Source organism: Cinclus cinclus, chromosome 1, assembly GCF_963662255.1.
Source record: "Cinclus cinclus chromosome 1, bCinCin1.1, whole genome shotgun sequence".
NCBI lineage: Eukaryota > Metazoa > Chordata > Aves > Passeriformes > Cinclidae > Cinclus > Cinclus cinclus.
The window spans coordinates 22,940,745-22,968,193 of record NC_085046.1 but is presented as its reverse complement, the minus strand read 5'-3'; the positions used below and the strand labels follow the sequence as shown (position 1 = coordinate 22,968,193).

The 27,449-nt window shown below is 36.7% G+C and overlaps 1 protein-coding gene across 1 annotated transcript; it reads left to right on the top strand.

Annotated features, from left to right (window-relative positions):
* The first annotated feature begins 165 nt into the window (after positions 1 to 165).
* On the top strand, positions 166 to 25,692 carry PEX1 (peroxisomal biogenesis factor 1). The gene is made up of 24 exons (XM_062507825.1): positions 166 to 280; positions 1,850 to 1,993; positions 3,865 to 3,948; positions 4,193 to 4,307; positions 4,397 to 5,169; positions 6,535 to 6,654; positions 8,755 to 8,878; positions 9,133 to 9,242; positions 10,537 to 10,637; positions 11,448 to 11,580; positions 12,284 to 12,380; positions 13,475 to 13,645; positions 14,922 to 15,076; positions 16,315 to 16,504; positions 16,703 to 16,869; positions 17,631 to 17,765; positions 18,351 to 18,415; positions 19,221 to 19,363; positions 19,441 to 19,544; positions 20,702 to 20,878; positions 22,395 to 22,622; positions 24,061 to 24,258; positions 24,600 to 24,730; positions 25,442 to 25,692. Exons 1-24 carry the CDS (start codon positions 167 to 169, stop codon positions 25,524 to 25,526), a joined length of 3,864 nt encoding a protein of 1,287 aa, XP_062363809.1. The 5' UTR covers position 166; the 3' UTR covers positions 25,527 to 25,692.
* The last annotated feature ends 1,757 nt before the right edge of the window (positions 25,693 to 27,449 follow it).

The following is a 27,449-nucleotide window of genomic DNA, read 5'->3' as shown; positions in this document are numbered from 1 at the left end:
AACGAGCCAATCAGAGGCAGGCGGCGGGGAAATGCTGCACCCGCATTGGCCGGCAGTGGGTTGTACCATTGCCCCGGGGGTGGCAGGGCGCATTACCCCCGCGCGCGCCTGGCAGGCGACTCCGCGCCCGAGCGGAGCGGGCGCGCAGGGCCGGGTGGCCGTGGCCATGTGGGGCTGTGGCGACCCCGGTGGAGCCACCGCCACCATCGTCCTGAGCGGGACCCGCGACTGCTTCCTGCACCTGCCGCCCGCGCTGGCCTCGCTCCTCCGCCTGCAGCAGGTACCGGGGCGGCGCCGCTCGGGGCCCGGGCGCAGGGACGCCTCAGGCAGGCAGGGAGGATTCCGTGAGCGCACCCCCGTGTCCTGTTGCCGTGGCGATACAGAGCCCTCCTCCCTTCCCTCACGACTCAGCCCTCCCTGTAGCCGGGACCCCTCACAGGGAGACATCGGGGAACCCCTCCTTCCTTCACCTCCTGCGTGTACCAGTATCGTCATCCATTCCTAATAAAACGCGGGAATTTTTCTTCCTCGACCTAGTCTGGGACTGTGGGCATCTGCGTCTCTCTCAACACTCCCCACTTCATACCAGTTTTCCCCGTAGCGTGCTAGCATGAAGCGAATAATGTGTAAATATTTAACTCAGGTAGGAGAAGAGGTGACAAATCCATGCAGAATCCTCATTCTTGGTGTACATAAATTGTGTCACTGTAGAAAGGCGCTCCCGTCATGCAGAGCCCTGCTGAGGACGCGGGGTCAGCTGCGGGGAATGCACCTTACACTGTAGATAACATTTCACACGTGGAAACGGGAGGAGAGACGCCGTGTGCCTCTTGTGCCATGAGCACAGAACTAAGAGCTTCAGTAGAACAGGGTGGAAATTGGCAGGAACGAGCCGAGAAAGGTGCGAGCAAAGCTCAGGAGTTCTCGCACAGCCCCTGTGGGCTGAGCAGGCCTCCCTCGGCGTGGGTAGCCTGATTTCTCAAGGCCAAAAAGGGCATTTCACAACAGGAAAACAACGTAGGTGTGTAAAAAACCTGCTCGTTCATCTTTGGGATAGTAGAAGGAGGTTGGTGGAATTGGAAGAAATGCAGTATTGAATGTGAGGTTCATTTCAGCTGCAATTTCTGAGTGTTTTACAGATCTGCTGGCAAAAGAAATGAGAAAGGAGTGCAGTTGTTTTGAAGTCTTGTAGTGTCATTCTGTACACTGTTATGGTGCACTCCTGCTCTTGGTTAACATGAACTGCTAAATGAAAAGATAGAATCTCAGAAAACTTGATAGAAGTAGCATCTTAAATACATCTCATGAATAAAAATGTTAAAAAGGGGATAAATGAAATCAAAAGCTGAATCTAATTGCAGAAGATGTTAGATAAGTTCTTCAGTTTGACATCAAAATACCTGTGCAGTTCTGAAACAGATTGATTGATCATTTTGGTCTGAGTTAATACGATTTTTGACTTACTTCAGTTATGTCACGGAAGCACTCTTGAAGACCATGTAAATGTTATAGGTTTTGTGAAAACTAAGTATATGTTTATTTCTTTTCCTCATTTGGGCAATACAAATGTGCAGTTACACATTCCTGTAAAATATTTTTGATACCCTATCATGTAGAAGAAAGAAAAAAGAAATAATTTTCTTACTTAGAAATAGTCCATAAAAATAGAAAGCTGTTAAAGAATTGAAACCAACAGTCACTTCCATGTTGAGAGTTGTGCAAACAAGGCATAAAATCCAGATAATATCTTTAATTCCTTTGATCTCTCTAATCAAATACGGTTTAGGTTTTCTAATAGTCATCTTATTTAGCTGGTTTTCTATGAATTTATTTTCTTTGAAACTCATAGGGCCAAGCTGTGAAAGTATCCTGTGGTCATCAACCAGTATTTTTGAGCTGGATGGAAACCAGGCATCGAGGTCACCAGGGTGAAAATATTGCAGAGATTAATAGACATTTGGCAGAGAAACTTGGCATCACAGATGGCGAACAGGTTTGAAATGCTGTCTTTGTTTTCTGTTTAAATAAAGATTATATTGGAAAATAAGTGAAAAGTTAATACTTCATGAGTTAGCTATGACCTTGTTTCCTGTATTTAGACAGTTGCTTCATTTACATCTGCTCATGAGAAAAGTTAACTGTCATGAAATTTATTGAATATAAAAAGATTTGCTCATTAAACCATTAACAACTGCCTAAACAATGTTAGGATAGGCTTGTGGGTAGGTCTTTGCAGGGCTGGAACAACTATCTTCAGTGACATTAATTTTTAGAAAGTACACTTTTAAGCAGTTGAAAAATTTGGAATGGGAATAATTTGCTTGGAGTTTGTTGTTTCAAAGTAGCTATTGACTTTCTGCATATTCTTGTTTAACTTACTTGGGGTTTAACTTTTCATGCCTTTTTTTACCCCTGTACCATGTGTCCCTTTCTCTTACAATATTGGTATTCACCCCTTATGAATATCTATTTGTCTGTTTATCTATCTGTGTATCTATCTACTTCTTGTACATTCACCTCTTACTCTTGATCACTCTGTTAAACTTTTCATAAACTACTCTCTCATTTAGCAGAAGTCAGAGATGCCCAAGAGGCAGACAGGGTTTTCTGATGTGGGACTACTAAAATCTCAAAATCAAAGGATTTATCTTCTACTAATAGGTGGACATTTAAGCAAACATGAATAGAAAAGTACTGCTTTGCACAGTGTTATTGTGTAGTATATCCATATTTGCCTATTCTCTTATATGCAGAATTTTGTTCAACATAATAGAAGACATCAAAGAATGTGACTCAGAGCAGTGTATTCTTTCCTTCATTACTTTTTAAATGTATTTTCTCTAGAAATTATGTGTCTGTTTGCAGAAATTTCCAAGTTAGTAGTTGAGCAGCCAGGCATCTAGCCTTTTTAGTTCTAGCAATTAATAGCCTTCAACAGAAAAACAATTGATAAAGGAAACCTAAGAGGATCTCACCCAGCTATTATCTGGGAATAATCATCTCTACAGTCCAATAAATACATGATTAATTAGATAGTTTCACCATTGTTTTGGATTCAGGAGTTACATGTTTGCTGTGTATCTTCTATTTGCTGTGCTGGGGAAAAGGTATTCTCATTTATTGCTTCAGACTAAGGACATAGGATTTCAAATCTGATTGTTACTTTTTTGCTAATGTGAAATTACATTGTAATTACAAGCATAATTCTCTCGGAGGATAGGTAACTAGTTTTATCTCAGGAAAAAATTAATGATGTTTCTTTGAAAATTAATTGGAAGATGTTGTTTGCAAATTGTTTTTTTTTTTTTTTTTTTTTTTTTTTTTTTTTTTTTTTTGTTTGTTTTTTGTTTTGGTCAAATGAAACCTTTGGTAAAAAGTGACTTTCGAAGTCTGTATTTAACGCATTCTGAAAGAACTAAGCCACAACAGCTTTTACCATTCCTCCTGATTCACATGATATCAAAACTATTCTGGGGAGATGGGACTGCTTCCTATGAAACCATTCATTAAGGAGCTGGTCTTGGTTTTCTATTGTACTTTTTCCTTATTTTTCAGCTGGTTCTAAATGTATGCACAAGTGAATGAATTTTTCAGCTTTCTAAAATCCTGAGGATTTAAAAATAAAGATTAAAAAGTGGAAGGATGGTTATATGATCAAGGTGTATTAAAAATTGATTTTTAATCACATTTATTAACTGATACAACTCCCGATGCTTTTAATATTCACTGCTTATTAGGATGGTGTGTGTTTTAAGTAACAAAAACATATAATGAACGAGATGTCAGTTTTCTAGTTGAAGTAAAGATGAACCTTTTCTATATTTTAAAATAAGGAGTTAAATATTTTGGTGTTACTTTTGCCAGGTGTTTCTTGAACCCTGTTCCCATGTGTCCTCCTGTCAGCAAGTAGAGGTGGAACCACTTACAGCAGATGATTGGGAAATTCTGGTAATAAAACCTCTTTCATTGTTCACATTCTCGTCTTACAGATGACAGAGATTCTGACTCAAGGCAGTTTTTTGCACAATGCCCCATTCTTTTCAGCCTCTATGAAAATACTAAATGTGGTAGAGTTTAGTTGTATTTTATATTTCAAGTAGTGTATTAGAAAGAGACATTCAGATATTTTTCTTCAAACAAATGTTAAAAATGCATGCAGTATTTAATTTATAATGGTATCACTTTTTCCCAGGAACTGCATGCTTCCTCCCTTGAGAGACATCTTCTTGACCAGATTCGAGTGGTGTTTCCAAGAGCCATCTTTCCTGTCTGGGTTGAGCAGCACACCCATGTTTACATCAGAGTCGGTAAGGAGCGCTCAAGGCTCTCGGGGCACCTCCCATAAGCTGCTTTGCAGGGGTGGATGCATTCATTGGCATCTTTTGCTCATACTTAGGTACACTTGTGCCAGCAGCCCCATATGGGAGATTAGAGCCATGTACGGAGCTTCTGGTATGTCCCAAAACACATGGACCTGAGGAGAATATCACCAGCACACCTGCCACAGAACGTGACATCTTGCTCAAAAATTTTGTGAAAAATAACATGGAACAAGAAGAAACATTAAGGGATCCTTTTGCCAAACAACCTTACTTAAAGTCTGGAGTCCTTGAACAGAGTAAGGCTGATGCAAACATGATGTTTGGCTCAAATGTTCTCCCAAATATATGGAATTTCATAGGGAACATTTTCTCTAATACAGCTGAGCCAAAACAAAAGACTTTGTGTGATAACATTGAAATGAGCACCTTCAAAGACAAGCTGCTGAACTTAATCCACATGGATTCCATTTTTAGAGTATGTCAGTCCCAGCCTCCCAGCGTACAGAATCTATCCACCGCTCATGAATTTCTGAAATGCAATGCTGTTCACGTTTTTCCATGGAATTTAGAATATGTTGATTTGGATCCAAATCCTGTAGTATCATATGGGAGAATTAATGAGCTGCTTTCCCCAAGACAGCGTCATCAAGAAGCAAAACAAAATCTGCCACTTGAAAAGCAAAATCATTTGACTAGTACACAAGACAAAAATCCTTCTAATTCTAGTAGCAGTCAAGCATCCAGTGAGGGATCTGTTGTTCAAATAATTTGGAATGGATTTGAAGACCTAAAGAGTGTCATAGAGTATGGCCACGATGGGGAAGCCCTGCATGTTGGAAGAGTTTGGGTCAGTTTGAGCACTCCATATTTTGGGCTTTTTATTTTATAATATTTTGTATTGGATAGTCGTGAACTGGCTACTTAACATGCGGTTTTGGGCTGTAGACTTTGTGTTAATCTCTTGAGTTTACTAAAACCAAGTACTGTTTCCTAAAACTGTGCTTTGTACTTATTCTGGACTACATTACTTACCATCATCCTCCAAGATATGTAGTGTACTCGGGGTTTCTGCACACTTAGCATTTTTACACCAAATGAGGAAAATGCTTCATTTCTGAAGGGAGTGTATGCTTTCTTCACAATCTGTGGGTAGCCATTGTATTAATGAGAAAGCGAAAGTATCTATATACATTCAGTACTGCATAAGACTCTTCATCAGTTAACTCTTTGAAATGTGCCTTGACCTAGGGGTCATCAAACTGTAAGGTAATGGGATGGCATACTCTAGTGCTACATAATGTTTGTGAGTCCTTTATACACTCTTTAAAGTGCATATTGAAGATTAATATCAAATAACCAGCTGGTATAATTTAAACTGTTCTAGTTTTCATCCACCATTTTGCCAGGTCACACAAGTCTGGGTATGGACATACTGATGCTTCAGCTTGTTCTGATAGAACTACTGCCTGATTATGTGCTTTCTTTCCTGGAAGCACATGTGGGATCAACAAAAACAGACAAAGTGTGCTCCAAATCACCCCTTGACTATTTTGACGTGATACATTTCTCACCATTCACTCATTGCTGTGTTAAGAATGAGAACAAGAGCCTGCAGTGCTCTTTGCCATGAAATCTTTTGACTGACCTAATAATTTTCCAAATGCCACCAATCATCAAAAAAGTCTCTCACAGTTAAGAAATATTTACGAGATGTTTTCAGATTGGTGTTTTAAAATGACACAGATTGAAAAGGAGTTTCCTTGAAAGAGCAAACTGACTGGTATGATTTAGGGAGACTGGATTTTCTGTCTCTGTGCTGCAGGTTTTGGTCTCTGTAATGGTCTATGGATATTTACCTGCCCATGTAAAATTAATTTTAATCAGCAACTGAAATGAAATTGTTTTTCTCCTATACTAAGAGCATTCTTGCAAGGTTCAAAGAGTTTCCTCTACTTATTTTCTGGGCTTTTGGATTTATTAAGTTAGAAGAAGGTCAGCTGTAGTCACCACTTTCACAAATAGGATGAAAAGTAACTAGAAGTATGCATGTAAGAGTAAAATTTGGATATCACTGTCAATGTTATAAATTCCTTCTTAATTCTCTTGAGCTTCTATTAGTGATGGAGAAATTTATGTAGTATTATATATGCAATGTTATAACTAGTTTACCTTCTAATACTTCTTTTTTTTGCTTTTGTTTTAAATATTTCAGATTGCAGATGGTCTGAGAAAAAAGCTACATATTGAAATGCATTCAACAGTCCGAATTAAGTCAGTTGAATCTATTCCTAAAATTCCTGTATCTCTTACACTGCAGCCCAAACAGAACTTAGTGAGTTGATATTACTGGTCACATACTTGTTCGTATATTGGGAAACTGATAATGTTGCTCTGGTCAAATTGTGGTGGGTGTTGTGTTTATTTGTTTTAATTTGTTAGCTGATGATCTGGAATTGTCTATTGTTGACTATAGAAATAATTCCAAAGGATTTTTTTTTTTTGCATAATTTCTTATTTTTTCTTTTGACTATGTAAATTTAGGTTAATAGGTTGCTATGGTATACTTAAACAGAGCTTATCTAGCATTTGTATTTTGATCAATGCATTGTAAATACCAAGCCATTAAGTTTTGGGTTGCTCTTGGTAGATATCTCCAGATAGTTGCATTGCAAATTTTAAAGGAACTGATAGATATCACAGAGGATGGAGAAAATTGAACTTCTGAATTTTGACTTGTTGTTTTCCTCAAACTATTAAAGGATATAGCACTTCTGACTCATAGCACATTTAAGAGTCATAGGGTTTTCCATTATTCTCAAAGTTTGGGAATTTCTGATGTCTTTCTTATTAAAAAGGATGTTGACATGGAGACATGGCATTGGTAGGGAAAATATACATTTTTTGTTAAGTTAGGACTCAAGTATAAAAAAAAAAATCACTGTCAAAATAGCAACAATAATCAATAATAATTTTGCATCAGACCTTCATTTGAAGTACATTAACATGGGTTCAAGCCTAGCAAATATTAAGTGTATGCCTTTAGGCCTATAAAAGAAACACAAAACAGAAAAAGCGTCATAGAGTTATGGAATAAATATCCAGTTTAAGTCTTCTGGGAGAAGACGTGCCTAAATTTTTCCAACACTACAGTGCCCAGACAATGGTAATGGAAGTATCATAATTTTTATGTGCTGTTTAGCTTTTTGGTTTTTTTTCTTTTCCTAATTGTTAATATTTATTTTTTTAAGTTACATCGTTGAATGCCTTAATTTTTCTGTAAGGGAGACATATTCTGAGTGACCATCTGTGGCAGTGGGAACATACTTAGCAATTCTCACAGCCCATCCCATGTATCTGTGGAGTTATGTATTTCTTTGTAACTTGTGTAATGCTGGCCTGATTATTTCCCATTTTAGCTCCTTCTCAAAGCTTTAAATGCAGCACTTGCCTCATAGCAAGGCTTAGGTAGGTTTGTGTTTCATCCCCAATATTCTAACTTGATTTCTTATCTACAGAAGAACTGCATTAATTTTTTTTATTGGATATAAAAGGATTATTATTATTGTTATCATCATCATCATCCTTATGGGTCCCTTCCAACTCAGAAAATTCTGTTACAGTCTGGCATTAGTCTGCTAAAATTGTAAATAAAGTAATTATGTGTGCACTTGTATATTTTAAATACAGATTTCTTCTTTTCCTTTCTAACTCAGTTAAAGGTTTCTTTAGTTCTTGGGAAAAAAACCAGACAAATGCAGAAAAAATTGTTACAGTAACTTTCATTTTCTTTTCTGAACACTGCTTCCAGTATCTTCATTGATTCCCCCTTTTCTACATGGGAATTATGCGATTAGGAACTTAGCTAAGAGATACAGGATTTAGACTCAATTTCTTTTCCTATTCCAGTTATCTAGGTGATCTGGGATAAGTTGCTAGGTCTCTGCCTGGCTGTTGAAGGTTGTTGATGATGCCCCTGAACTGGATAAGCCCAGGGTTCTTTTTATAGGAAAAGGGTATACCGGGAAGAGAGGGGTGTAGTGAACATCTGGAATAAGTTTCAGGTTGTTATCAGTGCATATCTTCAAACCCAGGGTCTGAGCAGTGCCCTTGGTTCTGGGAAGGCAGATAAGTAAAACAAAAATAGAAGCCTTTCCTCACCCTTATATCAATGTTCTGAGGGAAAAATATTTAGAAGTGGTCTAATATTCAGCTGTGGCTATAGCAGGGGCTGCACAGATGCTTTCCCTAGAGCAGTTGATAGAAGTGGTGTTTGTTGGCAAAATGCTGTTTCCTAAATTAATAAAATTCTTACGTCTTCTTCCATCACTCTGCTGCCATAAGAGAAACAAATGCCTCATGCATAGGGAGAAAATGTTTTTACTTCTGAACACCTGGCTTTGTTTTATTTACTTTCTTCATTTTTCCTATTTAGCATAAAGATATGCACGAAGATGATGTTAAATGTGCATTCAGTTCTTGGCTGCAGGATTCCACTACTGATGATCACCCATGGATAATGACAAGCACAGACTGTGTACATCTGTCTGTTAAAGAAGGCAAGGATAATACTGTCCTGTCTACTATGGAATTTACTTAGTCAGTATGCCAGTTAATTTTTCTATACACCTTTTAACATAACTGATACCTCTTCACACTTAAAGTGTAAGCTTGAGTTACCCTTTAATGATTAACCTTTTTTATTCTTTCATTTTAGATTTTATTGTGGCAATATTCTAATCAGTCTTATCTTGTGAGGAATGAAAACTGAATTTATTTAGAGTTTTAATAGTTTTTCATTGTGCTTTTACAGGAATGGAGGAGTTTGTCCTTAGTGCAGCACATCCCACATGCACTGAAGAAAATAAGTCTGAGAATATTTTCATACTGAGTCCCAGTTTGCTGCAAAAGACAAATATACAAGTAAATATCACATAGTATCAGGTATCAAGTAATTTAAATTGTTATACTTGTTAAAAATATATTGCATTTTGTATATAATATATTTCAGTTTTCCTCTTAAAGTAAATAATGTCACTTAATTGATTAAATTGTATCTGCATCCTTTGTCATTTTGTAGCTTGAAATTTCAGGCATGCCATGCTTGTCACTGAGTGTCATAGAGTTCACACATCAAACTCTCAGAAAAACCAGTTAGAAGAGAGGAAAGTCAGTATTGTCCAAGTTTGAACATCCTTATATTTATTTTTATATGTACCATCCTTATACTCATTTGTTCTCTCCCGTGGTGACTACACCACTTCCCAGTGTATCTGGCAGGACCAGGAGCTTGTTCTGGCAAAGATGAGACATATTCCCTATTCAAACTGACCACACTTACCCTGCCTTTTCTCTGATACAGTTTCTGTGCCTTCTGTTTCTTCCATATTTCAATTCTGAGGAGAATAAATATTTCTATTTAATATTAGAATTACTGCTTCCATTAGAATTCCAGTTGATCCACTGCCCATTACCTCAGGGTTATGGTTATAGGAGTGCGATAATTTTTTTTTCTTTTTAAACATACAGTGTATTTTAGTGGGGAATTAAAGGTGTTTTATGGCTGTTTAGAATAGAACTTTTCTGCAAGATTTAGAATTGCTGTTAAAAAATAATAGAACGAGCTTTCTTTTATTAGTAGTAAAGTATAATAAGGCTTCTAGAAGTTGTTCAAGTGATTGGAACTAAAATGAAAAAGCAAAATGCATTTCTTAATAGCTGTTCCAACATCTCTTACTTGCCTGTTCTTACCTGTGAACTTCTGCAACCCCTGTTTGCCTGCCCAGCTTTCTATACTAGCTCCCTGGTGAACAAGATGGAAAAATTCCTGCCAGATATTTTGTCAAGTTACTTTCCACCTAGTCAGATTCCTGACCAGTTTCACTATTCTGCCTCTTGAGCTCTCCTGCCAGCAGGACAGGGGATGGCACAGGAGAAGGAGCAAGCTGCAGGTAGGGGAAGAGACAGTGGGCTGCACAGTCTAGTATAAACAACACATGGCCCAAAATCTAATGTTGCATTATTAAATTACTGTCAACACTAGATTGCCTTTTGGAAGTAGTTGTATCTCTTCCATTTCAACAGTTCTCCTTTCTTTCAAGCACAGCAAAGTATACATGCAGTGTTGTCTTTGCACAGTTCTAGAAATGGCTGGTCACTCCATAGCCTTTTTCTATAGCTGTATTTAATCTAATGTCCTAACTCTCCTTTCTTATAGGTACTTTTGCATCCTTTAAGTAGAAAAGCTGATGATGACAACCAGCCATCTATGCCTGATAGAGCCAAGAACCTTCCATACCACAAACTAAGCGATTTAGGGTGAGAAATTTTCGTAGAAAAAAGGTGGGAGGGAATGGGAATGAGAATTAGAAAAAAATAACATTGTTGGAAATGCAAACTTTTTGGAAACTATGCCAGATCTAAGAAAAATTGTGCATATTTTGGCTTGTATAATGTTCAGACTTTATTCTAGTTTATGCAGATGGGTAATTTTGTCCTTAAATGGTCTTACTGCAGTGAATACAAAACTTCATGTGTCTAAAGGTACTCATGTACTGAAAATTTTGGCATGTCTGGCAGTAGGGTGGAAAGTCTCAGAACTGGGACTACCTCAGCATGGAAACTCAGAACCAAGCTTTAGAGGAAATACTGATAGTTCAGCAGTGTTTGCTGTTCTAAGTAGTATGAACAGACTTCTACATAGCTGCGAGGGACAGTGGGGTGGTTTTAGCTGGAATGTTTAAATGAAAAAAAATTTAGAAGTTGCAGTCTGCCAGTCCATGTCCCCCAGTAACTTCAATTTGTTTATTTGTTCAGACATTTAACAATAAGGATCTCAACTGTAGGTCCTAAAAATTCTGTCAAAATCCGAGCTGAGGAGAGAAATGCAGGATGCTGTGGTCATAAGTGAAAGGGAAAACAGTGATACTGTGTAGCAAATGTGAAGGGATGGGGCAGAGGAGACATGAGAAACTTGGAGTGTTGTGGTAGCATGCTGTCAGTGCTGGGAAAGGCAACTGAGAATACAGTCTGTCAGCATTCTAATTTCCTCATAGTGCAAGCTTTTACTGCCTACAGAAGGTGCACTGATGCTACCCTAGGCCATTTAATGTTTCCTTTCCCCTACAGAGGAGTGGACAAATTAGGGACATCTTTATTTGAACACATAAGCCACAGTCTTCTGGGGCGTCCTTTATCTCAAAAGCTGGCTGCTAATGCTGTGGGACTGCGAAGTGGAGGGGTGCTTCTCACAGGAGGAAAGGTACTCACTTCTGCTTTCCCCTGCAAACCCTTGCACATTGTTTTCCATAGTTACAAACTGGTTGATGTTAGTTTTCTTTGGTACTATGCACATTCCAAATAATAATGAACAATATGAAAAAAGAGCAGTTAACTGAACAGAAATAATTCAGTAAAACATCATCACACACACACACACACACACACACACATGTCCATGTGTGTCTATGCATATATATACATACACACGTGTGTTTTGAAGATTGCTACCAATGTAATTTCAATTGGGGATTAATCTTTGTATTTATATTATGATAAGCACCTCTTGTCTTTGGAGTAGTTGAGTGAAAATAGGCATATATTTTCTCTTGTGTTCTAACATAAAATAGCAGTGGAGTTGATACTGTTATTTTCCTGTTACCTCTTGCAGGGATCCATATAATACCCATATGTCACTGAACCTAGCAGATATCTTAACACTGAACTCAGTGGAATCAGAACACTGTACTGCATGTATCCACTCTGAATTTATCTTTATTTCACTCTAGGGCTTTGGTCCCTACCGAGTGATAGAGAGGCAGAATACGTATATACTTTCACTGAGGAATAAACCCAATGTGTGCACAGCTTCCCCAGCTCGTTGACTGGTACATACTGTGACAAAAACATTGACAAGAAACATATTGGTTCTGTCAATTTACTTCGACTCACATTTATTTTTGTAGGGAAGTGGAAAGTCAACATTAGCAAAGGCCATCTGCAAAGAAGCTTTCACTAGACTGGATGCTCATATAGAAGTAATTGATTGTAAAGCTTTAAGAGGTATGATAATAGCTTATTTTAATCTCAAATGTTTGCTGTACAATAAAGAGACACAGTTATGAAGTTACTATATTTGGTCTGAATAATTTTTCTAACATTTTTGCTGGTTTTGCAAGGATGTTTTATGTCCTACAATTAGTATCTTCAACAATCTGACAAAAATACAGCTACTGTAAGTTTATTTCACATTTCTATCAGTTTCTGTTCCACATACACCACCAATTTAAACCATGCTTGCCATGCTATTTTCTAATTGGTACAAAATAGGAAGAAGTTGCAAAAATTGAACTGTGTGTTTTTCAGCTGTGCTAGCTGAAACCAATGTTTTATTAACAAACCATAAGTGTTAAAGGATACCTGTACTCAGTTAAAGGATAACACAGGCACCAAAGAAGGATTGAACGACCAACTGAAACCTGAATTATGGTGGCATATTTATTAACCTAGTGTATTTGGCAAGAGGCATGTAACACTCGTGATTATAGATGAGATGACTACTTAGGCTTTGTGAGTTCAAAATAATTATTTTGCACAAAGATGGAAGAGCACAAAGGAGCCATTCTTCTGTTCTTGAATTTCACTGGCTTTTCTAAACAGTCTTGCTGTTTAAAGGGCAGAAAATACACAACTGTTTCTTATGGAGCCTTTATATTTCCTCACTATATTCCTTTTGCTTAAATCACTACTTAAGCTGGAGTTCCTTGCATCAGAGGAAAGGAGAAAGATTGATAATGAGATTGATAATAAAAAGGTCTTTTGCTCTGGAAAATTCTTCCAATTGCAGGATTCTTTAGTAGCTATTTTAAAATGCTGCTGATATTTCTCTGGTTTTAACTGTCTGGGAATTAGACTTGTAGGCTTCTACAGTGGTTAGTAAAAGATGATTAATCTCATTTTAGAACATGTGGAACCTTCTAGTGCTTTTTTGATTGAAGATGTGCACTCTTTTCTTTAGTGATTGTTGACTCTAGTTTAATCTTGGTATCTGGATTTATAGATGCGAAGTCAAAATAGACAAAACGTTGTGAGCAAGATGTAGTCAGTCTGATTTTTTTCCTGATGTTTTGTGTCATTCTAATAGTATTTTGTTTTAGGAAAAAGATTAGTAAACATAAGGAAACACGTGGAAGAAGCTTTTTTAGAGGCAGCATGGAGACAACCATCCATTCTTTTGATGGATGATCTTGATCACATTGTTGGAGTACCTTCTACACCAGAGCATGAGAACAGCCCTGAAACAGTTCAAAGCAATAGACTTGCTTATGGTAATACTGTTCTCCCATTGTCTGAATAGAAGTATAATGCAACTGAAAATTTCTTACACCTGAGCTGTACTGTCCTACCTGAACAAAGCTGTCTGTATCATTATTGCTTCTGGACCATGTTATATTCAGGCAGAGACTCAGAAATTATGGTATGTAGGCATTTGTGGACCCCTAGATAAATCAAAATAATGCACTCTGGATCTTGGAGTAGTCCTTACCAATGTGCATCCACCCCTGCTGCTGCTGGTACTGCCTCTTGTCAGTACCACTGCCAGTGCTTGAGGCTTTTCTGTTGTTTTTTATATTGCTTGTACGCTCAGAAATGTTGCATATGATTGCAAAGTACAGATGAACCTCTAACTGATTATTACTGATAAATTGATATTTTGTTTTCCAAAATTATTATTATTTATAATTACAGTGATACGTCAATTTGATACTTAGTGTTATTGAAAACCAGCTTCTTTTAGATGAGTACTTTTTTATCATCCTACTTGGTATACATTGTAGAACTTCTGTTCTGTTTTACAGTGTAACAATCCACAAATGTTAAAAATAAGATGATCAATTTGAAATCTTGTATGTGGTTCCCTTTTATTCCTGAAGGTCTAGACAATGCTAAGTTGCAAATTAAATCTAAAGGACCAAGATTAATAAAGCCACAGCAAAAAATGCCTTCCATTTCTTAGCTCAGTTTGACAGAGTTGGCATAATTTTTACTGAAATACTTTAGAAATTCAGAAAATCTTACTGTAATTTCTTCCTTAAAAATGTGCTAAATTGCATGCAGAATTGTTTGGGTTTTTTTATTACTTTTACTTTAAGGTATAATGTATACAACAGAGCTTTAGAGTTTTAAAGATTTTTTTTCTTGAAGATCTACCTTGCATCCTTAATTTTATTTATTTTTATGTATTACCTTTCTCCTGGAGAGCTAATTTTCTAGGCTTAATATCTGTGGGTTCTTTCTTATAACTTTTTGTTTGTTTGTTTGCCTGGAGAGAGTAATAGCACACAAAAGTAGATGCCATAGGTGACGTTACAAAATCTGCTTTTAAAAAGCACTTCTGATGGCATTTTCTTAATGGAATGTACTGTCCTAGAGAGAATCACTATCTCTTTCTTTTTTTTTTCCTAGTTTGAAAAACAACTGTAAACACGGGAATAAAAATAGTATGTTACAAAGCTGTTATATTTGTTTGCACTAATGCTAGTCTTTGTGTTAGGGCTACTTTTGTTCTTTTGCAATTCACGCAGCAATATCTTCTGTGTTTAGTTTTGAAAGATCTGATGAAAGAAATTATTTCCATGGGGAGCTTGATTGCATTAATTGCCACGAGTCAGTCTGAGCATTCCCTTCATCCTTCATTGGTTTCAGCACAAGGAACTCATGTATTTCAGTGCTTTGAATGTATCCGACCTCCAGATCAGGTAAATAGAAATAAAAATAGTTTAAATGTTGTTTGCCTTCCCAGCAGCCTCAAATATGATACTGGAACAGCTGCAAAAATAGTGGGTTACACCTGACGATGAGAAAAAAATCTGGAAATTTTAGAAGTTCTTTTGTGATACTTAAATACCTCAGAACTTGTATCTGTCATTATAAAGTTTTTAAAAAACCAAAAGTAATCCAGTGGAAACTCACAGTTGGCCCCACTCTTCACTGGTAAGAGAAGGGTGTATTCAGAGGATATTTCAGTTCAACATAAAACAAATCAGGTTGTCTAAAACAGGTGAGATATGCATGTGTCCTTGTTTCCTCTAAGGGGATGCTGAAGGAGCAGCTTTGTAAAACATGTAAGTCATCAAGTTAGAGAAATTAAATTAAATGTGTGTTTTTTCACAGCTCAATGAAATAAGTATGTCCTAGAACATGTATTTTAAAAATGTTATTAAAACTAAATGTTAATTTTATTGGACAGTGTTAGGTTTGTTTCCATATTAATACTATCCCTCTACTTTTGAACATAGTCCAGTTTGAAAAGAAAAATGGATAGAGAGAAGAATGAACTATATTAACTTTCATGCAAAAGAAAGCAGATACTTTGAAACTCTCATCCCCTAATGACTCATTTGTCTTTAGTATGAGTTGTTCTTGTCTGTGTGTCCTTGGTCACAGGCCAGCAATTAAAAGCCGCTCAGGAGGAGATGCTGTGTTAGATGCAGTTTAACTTTCTCCCACTTCCTGAAAGTCTGCTTTTATTGTTTATAGTACTAATACTCAAATAAGGATGAGACATCACTGGAAAAGTCAAGATGTCAAAAGAGACCAAATTATTTGAAGTGTTTTTATCTAGCACAATATATTGCATCTCAAGCATATTCTCTGCTCATAATGACAAAATGAATTGTTCTTTTTCTTGTGAAATAAAAGAAAACGGATGTAAAACAGTAGAGTCTGGGGAGGGAGGGATGTTTCATTATTAATGCTGAATTTAAAGTAGCTCTGGTGATGTGAGTATTTAAAGTTATAAAACCAGTGCATTTATTGAAGTGCACTGAAAAACTAACATTTTTTTATATTGTTTAGGTTTTGTTACTTAAATGGTTGGTGTTACTCAAATATTTAAGGAAATTTTAGTAAGTTGTACCTATTTACTGTTTGAATTCCTGAACTCCATATAAATAGTAAAGTCAGTACACACTTGCTGCACAATTCTGTTTTTCAGAAGCAAAGATATGAAATGCTGCATTCCATAATAAAGAAGAAACTGAATTCTGATCTGAAGGACTTCTCTGATCTTGACCTCCAGTGTATTGCAAAGGAAACAGAAGGTTTTGTTGCTAGAGATTTTACTATGCTGGTTGATCGTGCCATTCATACCTGTGCTTCTAACCAGAATGCATCAGATAATGATGGTACGTTGACAACAAAATCTCATATTTCATAGTCTTATTTCTGTTATCCAGAACTGGAATAATACAGAAAGAAAACCCCAATTTTTATATTTTGTTTAAAATTTCTTTAATTGTTACATATTGTAAGAAGTTTGTTACAGGCAGTCTGTGTGTTTGGGGGTTTTTTTCAGCATTTTTTTTCATTTTATTTTAAAGCAGATTTGAACCTGTCAACTGTGGATTTTCAAAAAGCTCTAAAAGATTTTACTCCACTAGCTCTGAGAAATGTCAGCCTTCATAAACCTAAAGACCTTGGCTGGGACAGGATTGGTGGCTTAAGAGATGTGAAGCAAATGCTCAGGGATACCATCATGTTACCTGCAAAGGTAGTAAGTTCCTTTGAATGAGTTACTTGAATTTTGTACATAATGTTAGCAGGGAAGAATTATTTTTTGAGAGTGTTGGATAGAAAGATGACAGGCATGATTTTGTAGCTTTTGAATCTTCAACTGTCTTCAGCTACTGGAAAACACTTCCTGCTTCCCCTTCTCTCTTCCAAATACAAAAGGCAATGGCTGAGCTTTACTACAGACCAAGTGGTGCTCTGCAGTACTGGAGTGTTGCCACACTTGCTTGCAGGGTATGTGATTAGGCTCTGTAAAGACAACATTTCCAGCTGTTTTCTGCTTTGCTTTTGCTAGAGGAGTATTTTCTTTCAGATGTATACCAATCCAGCAGTCTCACTTTATTTGGCTTTGCCTTTCTGCATTGCTTAAAACTTGAATGTTGAGATGAGCCATTGAGCATTGACTCTTCAGAGAAATGACAGCATGGTATATTTGATCATATCATTCCGTGATCAAAATAGGAAATTAGAACTACCAGTAGGGAGAATATAAAGCTCTAGTCCATCTCTATTCTAGCCTGTTTCCTCTTGGTAGAAAATACCACTTGTTTGTATTTTAGGAACCTAGTTCAGCCCCAGGTAAACTAAAAACAGTCCAGACGAGCTGTTGGGATAATACAGGGGATATAATAAATTAGATGCATTCTGTTTAGACAAAAATCATCACTAGTCAGTGATGTTACAGTACATTACAGAGTACTTGCTTATCTTAGAATATATGACATTGAAACTCTTTTTCAGTATCCAGAATTATTTGCAAACCTGCCCATACGACAGAGATCAGGAGTTTTGCTGTATGGAGCACCTGGAACAGGAAAAACACTGTTGGCAGGAGTGGTTGCGAGAGAGAGTGGGATGAATTTCATCAGCATCAAGGTAGCAAGAGTTTAAGCTTAATTAATTAATTTTATTAACTGAATGAAATAACCTTCCATAATACCTGAAACTATGTGCTTGTGGGGGCAAAATACTAAAGTAAAAAACTCAATATAAAATTTAGCTTGTCTCTGGATATCCCTCTGGATATGATTCATAGAACTTCAGAGTTTTATTACTGAGATTTTTTTTTTGTATTCATTAGGCAGAACTATAAAATTTGATTGGGTGTTCTTAGTTTCTCATTTTTTTGTAGAAAGACACCAAATTTTGATTCCACTGGACAATGAAATTGAGCAATACATTTTAAACATTTTTAAAATACAGTGGAAATCTTTGCCTTGAGATAATATAACACATGTTCTGTTACCGTACAAAAATGGAAATTATTACTTTTAAACAAGTTGGAATGCTTGAAAATTTCTTCTGGCTTATCTAGATCCCTTGACTCATCTGTTCAGAGATGACACTGTCTTGATTGTAAGAAAGTTCAGTCAAGTACACAAACTATATGCTGATGTTGAATTACACATTAAAACTAAGAAACATGTCTTAACTATTGTTTTTTTGATTATATCTTTTCAGGGACCAGAGCTGCTCAGCAAATACATTGGAGCAAGTGAACAATCAGTCCGAGATATATTTAACAGGTTTGTTTTGTAAAGATTTGTGATGTTACCAATAAATTTCACAGGTTGAAGGACATGTAAATAATTTTGTCTGAGGAGCAATACGGCATCAGATCATAAAAGCATCTGAAATAATCAGTTGTGTTGAAACAGATGGGTATATCTTGGTAGGTTCAACCTGGCCATCATTGTTAAGGAACTGCACATTTTGGCTCCAATGAGGAATGTGCTTTTGAATCTGAACTCCAAGTTCTCTCCAGCTACAGTACATTGGTTCACATTATAGAACTGTCTTGGAAAACATAGCCTGAATTCCTTTCAGATTGACTGTACTCCAAGTAGTAATGCATACTCAATACCATGTCATATTAAACTTGGTATTGAAGACCTCAATGCCAGTAGTTCTTTTTTACAAATCTGCTCTTACTGGCCCTCGGTGCTCACTAATGCAAACATATCCTACAGAGCCTTTGCTTCTCAACTTATAATGTAGGAAGTCTTTTTGTTAGCTCTCTGTAAGCCAAGAACTCATCTGCAGTCACTGGATTTTAGAGCTTTCATGTATATTAATATGACAGCTGAGCACTTAGAAATGATAAACTGAGTGTAAAGTATGTCATAAATTTGAGCTGTGATTCTATTGCAGCCCAGTTTTCAGAATTTCTTAAATTCTACAGAAAGCAGATCTTCTGTTCTGTCATTAAATACAACTGTTCTCTGAAACAAAAAAGCAATTACCTTCAATATTTCTAAGCAATTCTACCTGTGAATGACTCTTCAACAGAAAAATAAGTATTGGTTTTTTGGTTTTTTTTTTCTGTTTTAGAGCTCAGGCAGCTAAGCCTTGTATTGTTTTCTTTGATGAGTTTGATTCTATTGCTCCTCGCCGAGGTCACGACAACACAGGAGTTACTGACCGAGTGGTTAACCAGCTGTTGACTCAGTTAGATGGTGTGGAAGGCCTGCAAGGTACCAATTCACCCATGAACTCCTTTTTGTGCAGAAGTTTAACAGATGTTAATGGCATTTTTCTGCACTTTCCTAAGGAGTTTATGTGCTAGCTGCTACCAGTCGCCCAGATTTGATTGACCCTGCTTTGTTAAGACCAGGTCGACTGGATAAATGCCTGTATTGTCCACCTCCTGATCAGGTGAGGAAACAAATAATTTCACATGAGAGGCAAGGAAAAAAGTCAGACTAATGGGCTTTGTTCTCCTTTTCTTTATATGTAGTGGCATTTCAAACTTGGAAAAAGTGGACTTGATTTCCCAGCTCCAGTTATACAACAGGATAAATTCATTGATTTTAATGTCAGTGTGTTCACATAAAATTGGGGAAAGAAAAGGCTGTTTACTAGAGTCTTCTGGATCAAGTCATATCCTATGGATCTAGCTGATTTAAAAAAATTTAAAACACCAGGGTACTGATCTGCAGAAAGAAATTGGATGCAGTGTAGTGTGTATAATGTTCTCCATCTTTCTTTGAAGTATGAGTCCAGTGGATTTGCCATTTGCTTAAACCATAGTCAGTCCTTTGAGGCTGTACAGTGTGTGTCCCTGATTCCCCATTTTATGAGAAAACATTAGCGTTGCTTATTTTCAGATTAGTTCACACACTTAGTAAATACCACCACATCATTTCATTCCAAAACACATATGATGATCTTGTACCTTAAGAGCATAGATATGCTCTTTTTTTCCCTTTTTTTGCTCTTTTTTTTCCCTTTTTTTGCTCTTTTTTTCCCTTTTTTTGCTCTTTTTTTCCCTTTTTTTGCTCTTTTTTTCCCTTTTTTTGCTCTTTTTTTCCCTTTTTTTGCTCTTTTTTTCCCTTTTTTTGCTCTTTTTTTCCCTTTTTTTGCTCTTTTTTTCCCTTTTTTTGCTCTTTTTTTCCCTTTTTTTGCTCTTTTTTTCCCTTTTTTTGCTCTTTTTTTCTTTTTTTCTTTTTTTTAATTATAAATTTCTGGTTTAGAGTAAGATCATTCAGGTAAACAGAAGCATTTAAATTTTTTATCATACTTTTCTTTACAAAAGGACATATGAGGAGCAGAGCTCACCTTCATATTTTTATGTATTTCATATATAAAAATCCCAGATACTTGATATACTAGAGAAGTATATTCTCTGTATACTACATTTGTTTAGGATGGTATCTTTCTAGTATTAGGGCAGTATCTTCTTGAAAAAATATCCTTTCTCCCTCAGAGAGGAAATGGCTGGTGACAGGGCCAAAGCACCATCACACAGTCAGGACAAGAAAAGCAACAGGTTGCTTTACTGACTTTTTTTTTTTTTTTTTCCTTTTTTACAGAATTCACGCTATGAAATCTTAAAAGCTCTCAGTCATTCCCTGTCCTTGGCAAATGATGTGGACTTTCAGGATTTGGCAGCAAAAACAGAACAGTTCACAGGGGCTGACCTAAAAGCTTTATTATACAATGCCCAATTAGAGGCAATCCATAATAATTTAAATTTAGGTTTAACACAGGTAAATAAAACTGATATAAAAGAAGTCTCTGCTGTTTATTTTTATGCTGATATATTTAAAAGAGTTAATTGTATCAATGGGTTTTTTTAGTAAAATTGTTTCCTTATATTTTTACACAGAGGATTAACATTTTAAAATGTTTGCCGAAAAATACAAAAATAATATAATTGATAGGTTTAAATACTTCCTAAACACAAGGTTTTTCTCATTTAATGACAGGTATTTATTGTTCAAGAGATGTATGTAAGCCCAAATATGTTTATCACAGTCGTAAGGACTGACAGGAGGGATCCCACACTGAATTTCTTAGGAGCAGATAGAAAATTCACTTTTGAGATGGCACTTTTTGGATGATGGAGGAAACAAGAAATTGGTGGGTTCTGGGGAGTTGTTCCAGCAGATTGGGTTTGACTGAGGTCAGGAGAGAAGTGGCAAGAGGATGGCAATACCTGAAATGGCTGGCTCTGCCTCATCTTCCAGGCACCATCTCGTACTTGAACTTCCAAAGTACAGGATTCCACCCTTGGTTTGTATCCCGCATGTGATTGACAGACCCTTCCTCTTTTAACCTCTGTTCCCCCACCTCTTCACATTTTTAACACCTGTCCTCTGGTTCTAGCTGGAAAGGAGCAGGGATGGCTTCCATAACTTGGTGGCCAAAAGGAAGGGTTGGGTCAGGGGTTCAAAATGGAGACCCTCTTGAATTCTTTTTGCCCCAGCTGTTACCAAGGAATTGGGCTCTGAGGAAGCGATCTCCAGCATGTCTTCCCTAATACTCCCTTCACTTGTAGCATCAGTAAGCAGTTGATACCTCATGATTATCTATCATAGGAAGAGATTGTTTTCTGAAGCAGTGGTCTCCAGACTGGTGTGCACACACCCCAGAGAGAGCACAAAGCAGTCCATTGATGTGCAGGAAGAAAATACTAGAACTTCAGTGGTACATGTGTATAATTTACAAATAATATCCATATGCTTGGTAGCGTGCACTCAGAAATTTTTGACTGATAGAAGTGTACAATCAAAGAGGTTTGCAGACACCAGTCTAAAGCAGCAATTCTGATTTCCACATCAGCATTTGAAGTGTGTTGGCTATGACTAAAAATGAGTACATCAGTTAGGCACTATAAAAGTAGACTCACTTCAGCCTCCCAGAGCATTTTACGCAAGATACTAATTTGTTTGGGGGGTAAAGTTGAGACAGAAGTGGTACAGTTCTACAACACATAACATGACACTTCCTAACACTTGCTGTTACTGAGGGTGTGAGACAGTGGAAACAATAAAACCTTAAAATTATCTCCTGAAACTATTTTTCTGTCATGAAGACAGAAAGTTCTTAAAGGTGTTAGATTTTCTTAGCAAAATACTTGGAAATATTCTCCTAGAGAAAGACAGATTACTACTATAGTCAAATGTAAACTGATATTCTCATTTTCACTGTATATCAAATCTTTTAATGTATTTCCAATTGTAGTTTGAGTTAACTCTTGCAATGTTCTGTTCTTTGTTACAGGATTTTGGATCTACTTCTGATAGTGACTTCAGTCTCTCTTCCATGGTTTTTCTGAACCACAGCAGTGGCTCAGATGATTCAGCAATAGATGAAGCAGGGCTAGAGCACTCTCTTATTTCTTTAGACATGTCTGACTTGCTTCCTGAAGATCCAAGGTGCAACATGTATCGTCTTTATTTTGGAAGCTCTTATGAATCAGAGCTGGGAAATGGAACTCCTTCAGAACTGGTAAATTATTCACTTAATGTTTTGAGTTGAGAAGCAGGAGAAAACATACTATTTGCCTGGTTCAGTTTAAAATACAATTATGTCTGCTTTGACCTTCAGACTGTCTTCAGATTATACTTAGTAGTCCACAGGGAGGAAGGGGATGGAAGGACGTGATCTGAGAAAATACAATATGGACTTCTCTGCAATCTTGCAGGAGTTCAAAATTAAAATCCCAGAATACTGCTTAATACCTTGTAATTAAGCAAATTGCATTCATATTAGATTTTATCCTGGTCAAATGGCTTGTTCCCTTCCAAAGTTTAACACTTAAACAGTTTGATGTTTGTTTGTCTGTTGTTTTTCCTTTAACTTAATTTTATTACTAAAGAGTGACAACCCAGCTTTCAAGAATTAAGTTACAGTCTCAAGAATCAATGAACCTTCTTCAGTTCCCAAAAAATTGTGCATTAATAGAATAATCAGGCTATGGAATTGTGAAAAAGAACAGAACTAAAGCTAAACTTCCATCGTTGTCTTTAAGAAGCAGAATTTCTGATGCTGCATTATGTTGCACAGAAAGCAGCATGTTCTCTGGCTAGTTTGCAGGTAGGGATGTGCAGGTTGGCTGCCCAGCACCTGCACTGTGATCAGTTCACTCTCTCTTGGCTGGCAGGTCAGCAGAACAGGGTATGTTGCCTCCAAGCTCCTTATAGTGAACACATGATTTCAGAGATTGTGTGTGATCCATGGGAAACTCATTTTCAAAATCAATTTCAGTCTGTTGTAGAACTGTTACTACAAGTAGTAATCAAAGTTCTTAGACTTTTGTTTTCAAAGCTGTCTTGCATTGATTTTTAAAGCCAAAGATAACTTAACTTGACATTAGAGAAGTAACTACTGACTGCTAAGGTGCTTTGGCATATTTTATCTTGCATTATGGGTGATAGGGTTCGATTAATATAACTTTCAAGACTTAGTTTTCCTCTGACTGAAAATTCTTCAGCAAGGATTCTACAAGTACTTTGATCTCTTAAAATTGTTGAACTGGATAGGTGCTTACTTATTAAGTGCACAGAGAATTTGGAGGTGATGAATATTTAAATTCCAAAGCTAACTACATAAACTCATCCAAATTTCAGAACCACTGATTTTCCTAAATAATTAAAGCAATGGACTTAGCAGACTTTTATTCTTTTTTAGATGGGCCATTACAAAAAACCTTACATAATTTCTTGACGTGAAACTCTTCATTTTTCAAATTTGGCCTTTTGCCCAAACATTTTGGCATATTAATTTAAATCTTTCTGTTCAAAAAATTACCTGTGTAATATATTTTAAAGTACTCTTTTTGCCAGCGGAGGCAAGTGTATATTGAATTGTAGATGAATTCCTCATAATGGAGTTGCTCCTTTGGATACATGATGAGTTAATGTATTTCCTTTTGTGATCAATTTAGAGCTCTTTATGTTTGTCCGGTCCAAACTCCATAACTTACGACTTTACCAGCATCACTCAGAGAGATGTTGCATCCTCACAACCTGCAATGCTTAGAGCAGCTTCTCAAGAAGGCTCCCTGGAAAACCAGGAACAGCAAGCAGAGCTCCTGAGGACAGAAATCAATGCTACCAAGGCCAATTACAGAAGCAAGAATGGAGTATGGCACTTTTAAAAACTATTATTTAGTCTTAATACTTCTCTGTTTTTATGCACATCCTGGTGTTTAAGAAAATAATTTCTTCAGTAATATTAAATACTGTGCAACAAAAGTAGCAAAGATAAATGATACATAATTAGAGGAAAATAAGCCAGATGTTAGCATTCATATAATTAAGCAGTTATTTCTGTTATTTAGTAATATGGACGTGGGAAAGTTGTGACTGTATTTTTAATACATTTGTCTGTACGTGGAATAGAGAGGTTCCATATTTAATAATATTGATGGCACTGTGTTTCTGTAGAATTTTTTCATTGTCTGTTCATGGCTCTCTTTTCAAGGAGGACAGCACCCTTAACCAGTCAATGCTTCCCAAAACAACTTTAACTGTTACCCAGTCTCATCTGATGACTGCTCTTCAGGGCACAAGACCATCCATTAGTCAGGACGACTGGAAGCATTTTACTGAACTGTAAGGGTTTTTTTGTGGTTTTTTTTGTTTGTTTGGTTGGTTTTTTGTTTGTTTTTGTTTGTTTGTTTGTTTTGTAATTTTGAATTCAGTGGAGATGTGGTCTTGCCACATTCCTTATACATCAGAAACACAATAGTTTTACATAAATGTGGGGACTGGCAGCAGATAGCTGATAGCTTTTGACAGCAGTTGTTTAAGAAATATTAAGCTACATAGTGGTAAAGGAAAAGTATTTTACCGGTTATTTGTCTTATTCATATAAGACCTGGAAATAACAGAACAGAACCTCCTGGTACTATGTTAAGAACTGTAACAGTACAAAGAGGCTCTTTAAGTTCTAGGTCCTTCCTGCTTCCACTTAGTAGTAGCTCCTTGTATTTTCAAATTGCTAGAGTTTGGCCCTCTGTAGTGGTCTTAGTGGTCTTTGTAGCTGCTGTGTTTTGGAAAGGCAATAATCTGTAGAAGTATAAACATATTGAAAAGGAGAATGTGTCTCCTTGGACTTGGAGCTCAAAAAGCTGGGAATAAAACGAAGCAGGGCAGAGAGCTCTCTGAGTTTGGTTTGTGAGTGATAACTCCTGCAGGTCACCATTTCCATAAACATTTACTTAAACATCTGGAGTTCTGTGGTGCATTAATATGCATCTGAGGAGGCAGACACAAAAAACATATTTCATAAGAATTTGCTAATATCTTTTTTTTTGTTTCCAGATATGATAATTTTCAGAATCCCAAGAAGAGGAAAGTACAGATTGGCACAACATTCAAACCAGGACAAAAAATGACTCTAGCTTAGTAACCAGTATTTGCTTGTAATTGCTAAACTGTAACTGGAAATGACAGATGTGATTAAATCAGATTATTTATATTCATATGGATTTATTAATGCAGAAGTTGAAAATAAGTTTCTTTTAAACTAACATGCTGTAAAATTATGACACATTTTATTTTGAAGAAAATCGTCCTCCTTTAGATTGATATTAAATTTTTTGAGAGAACATTGGTTATGTTCTGCCTAGCTGTTTATCATATAAACTTTTAAATTTTAATTTCCACAATCTAACAATGGTTTCCTGTCCCTTCTTACTCCCTCACAACAAATAGAATCTCTTCAAGTAGACTAATATTTATGGGAGATATGTTTTTAAAATATTCTATAAAGCCATTCTCTAATGGTGTTTGGAGGGTTTAGAGGAGGGTGGTACTTTATATATATATTAGAAGACAACTAAACTAATATATCCAGAGTATACTTTTCCAGCTATAGCAGGAAAATCCAGATCAAGATGCTTGTATCTTGTTTTCTGCCATTGTTTGTTAATCAGAAGAATACCAAATTGCATTTCACAATAACTGTACCTTCTTACCCCCACCCCTTCTTCCCAGAGACCGCTAAAAATATTTTGGATACTTGGAAGCTTTCTAATGCTACATCCTGAAATTATTCACGACTACTGTCTTCCATGGAGACTGTTAAAGAGTTGTGTTCCTTAACTGATACTCAGATAACAAGGTCTTAACACAAGGAGGGGGAAGGAAGGAGGAGGCAGGAAAGAAAACTAGAGATGTTTCCCATGAGTCTGTTCAACCCTTTCACAGCATTTTGCTTCCCCTTCAAAACAGTCTTCATGTCTAAGCCAAGGAAATACTATATTATCATCAGTTCAAACACTTGCATTGGAAACTTCAACCCAGTTAATTTCAGTGATTAGTTCCTGCAGTTTCTCAGGTACCAATAGGAATTTTCACATACTTTTTCACCTACTGGCTTAAAGATTTTTCAGTCAAGGGTTCTTTCCAACATCCAGAGCTTCTTTAATAAGGTGGTCTTCCAGCTCTCTCCTTGTCAAAATTGTTTAAAGGATACTGTGGTTTATTACGTCTTCTTCACTTGGTAAAGAAATCTTCAGATATTATAAAAACATCCAGATTAGCCAAAATTAGCAGCAGCATATGTTCTTCAATTTAGGTCTAGATAATTGTTGTACAAAATTCATTAGAAATGGAAATTATTTAACCTTCCTAGTACTGATGAACTCATAATGCACTGACACTTAACTCTGAAAGGACCAGTCGCAGGCTAATTGTGATCGTAACAAAGACAATTCCATAGATTATTATACTATCCTCATACTGGGAGTCATTTAATTAGAATGCTGTACTTCAGTGCCAAGTATTATATTGCAGATTTAAAAAGGAAGGTTTGCTATATGCTAAGGTCTTAGCAGTCCTCAACCAAAATTATGTACTATACTATCATGGAAAATGTTCTTAAAACCCAGGAGGCCTAGGTTCCAAATCTGTTTCTCCTCCTTCCTCCATGCAAGGAATTTCATAGTGGATGAGCTGAGTGTAAGTTCAGACATTCCCCTGCATGCAATAACCTGGATGATGCTGAGGGCAGGTTCATGTGATCCAAGAAGGAGGTCACTGAGTAACTACCTGCTGTTAAGTCCTCTTTGGTTACATTCTGACTTAGATTGATTTCTCACCTTGGAAGGTAGTAAATGTAAATGAAGCCAAGGTCTATTATAAGTCTGATACACAAGGAGCATGAAGCCTTAACTCAGAGGAGGATAATCCCTTCTATTCAAGTGTTGTGCAGTGAGGATCAGCTGGCCTGTGGAGACTTGCACACGGCTTGGGAGAGGCCCTCCAAGAAAAAGAGACTGATGACATTTGTTTCACATTCTTTAGGGCAGTAGGATTTAGCTGCAGT

Excerpts from the sequence above, each read along its gene's own strand:
- PEX1 (XM_062507825.1), top strand. The coding sequence starts at position 167 with ATGTGGGGCTGTGGCGACCCCGGTGGAGCCACCGCCACCATCGTCCTG. Across the intron at positions 12,381-13,474 it reads TGATTGTAAAGCTTTAAGAG|GAAAAAGATTAGTAAACATA; the intron begins GTATGATAATAG and ends ATTTTGTTTTAG. Across the intron at positions 24,731-25,441 it reads TGGAAGCATTTTACTGAACT|ATATGATAATTTTCAGAATC; the intron begins GTAAGGGTTTTT and ends TTTTGTTTCCAG.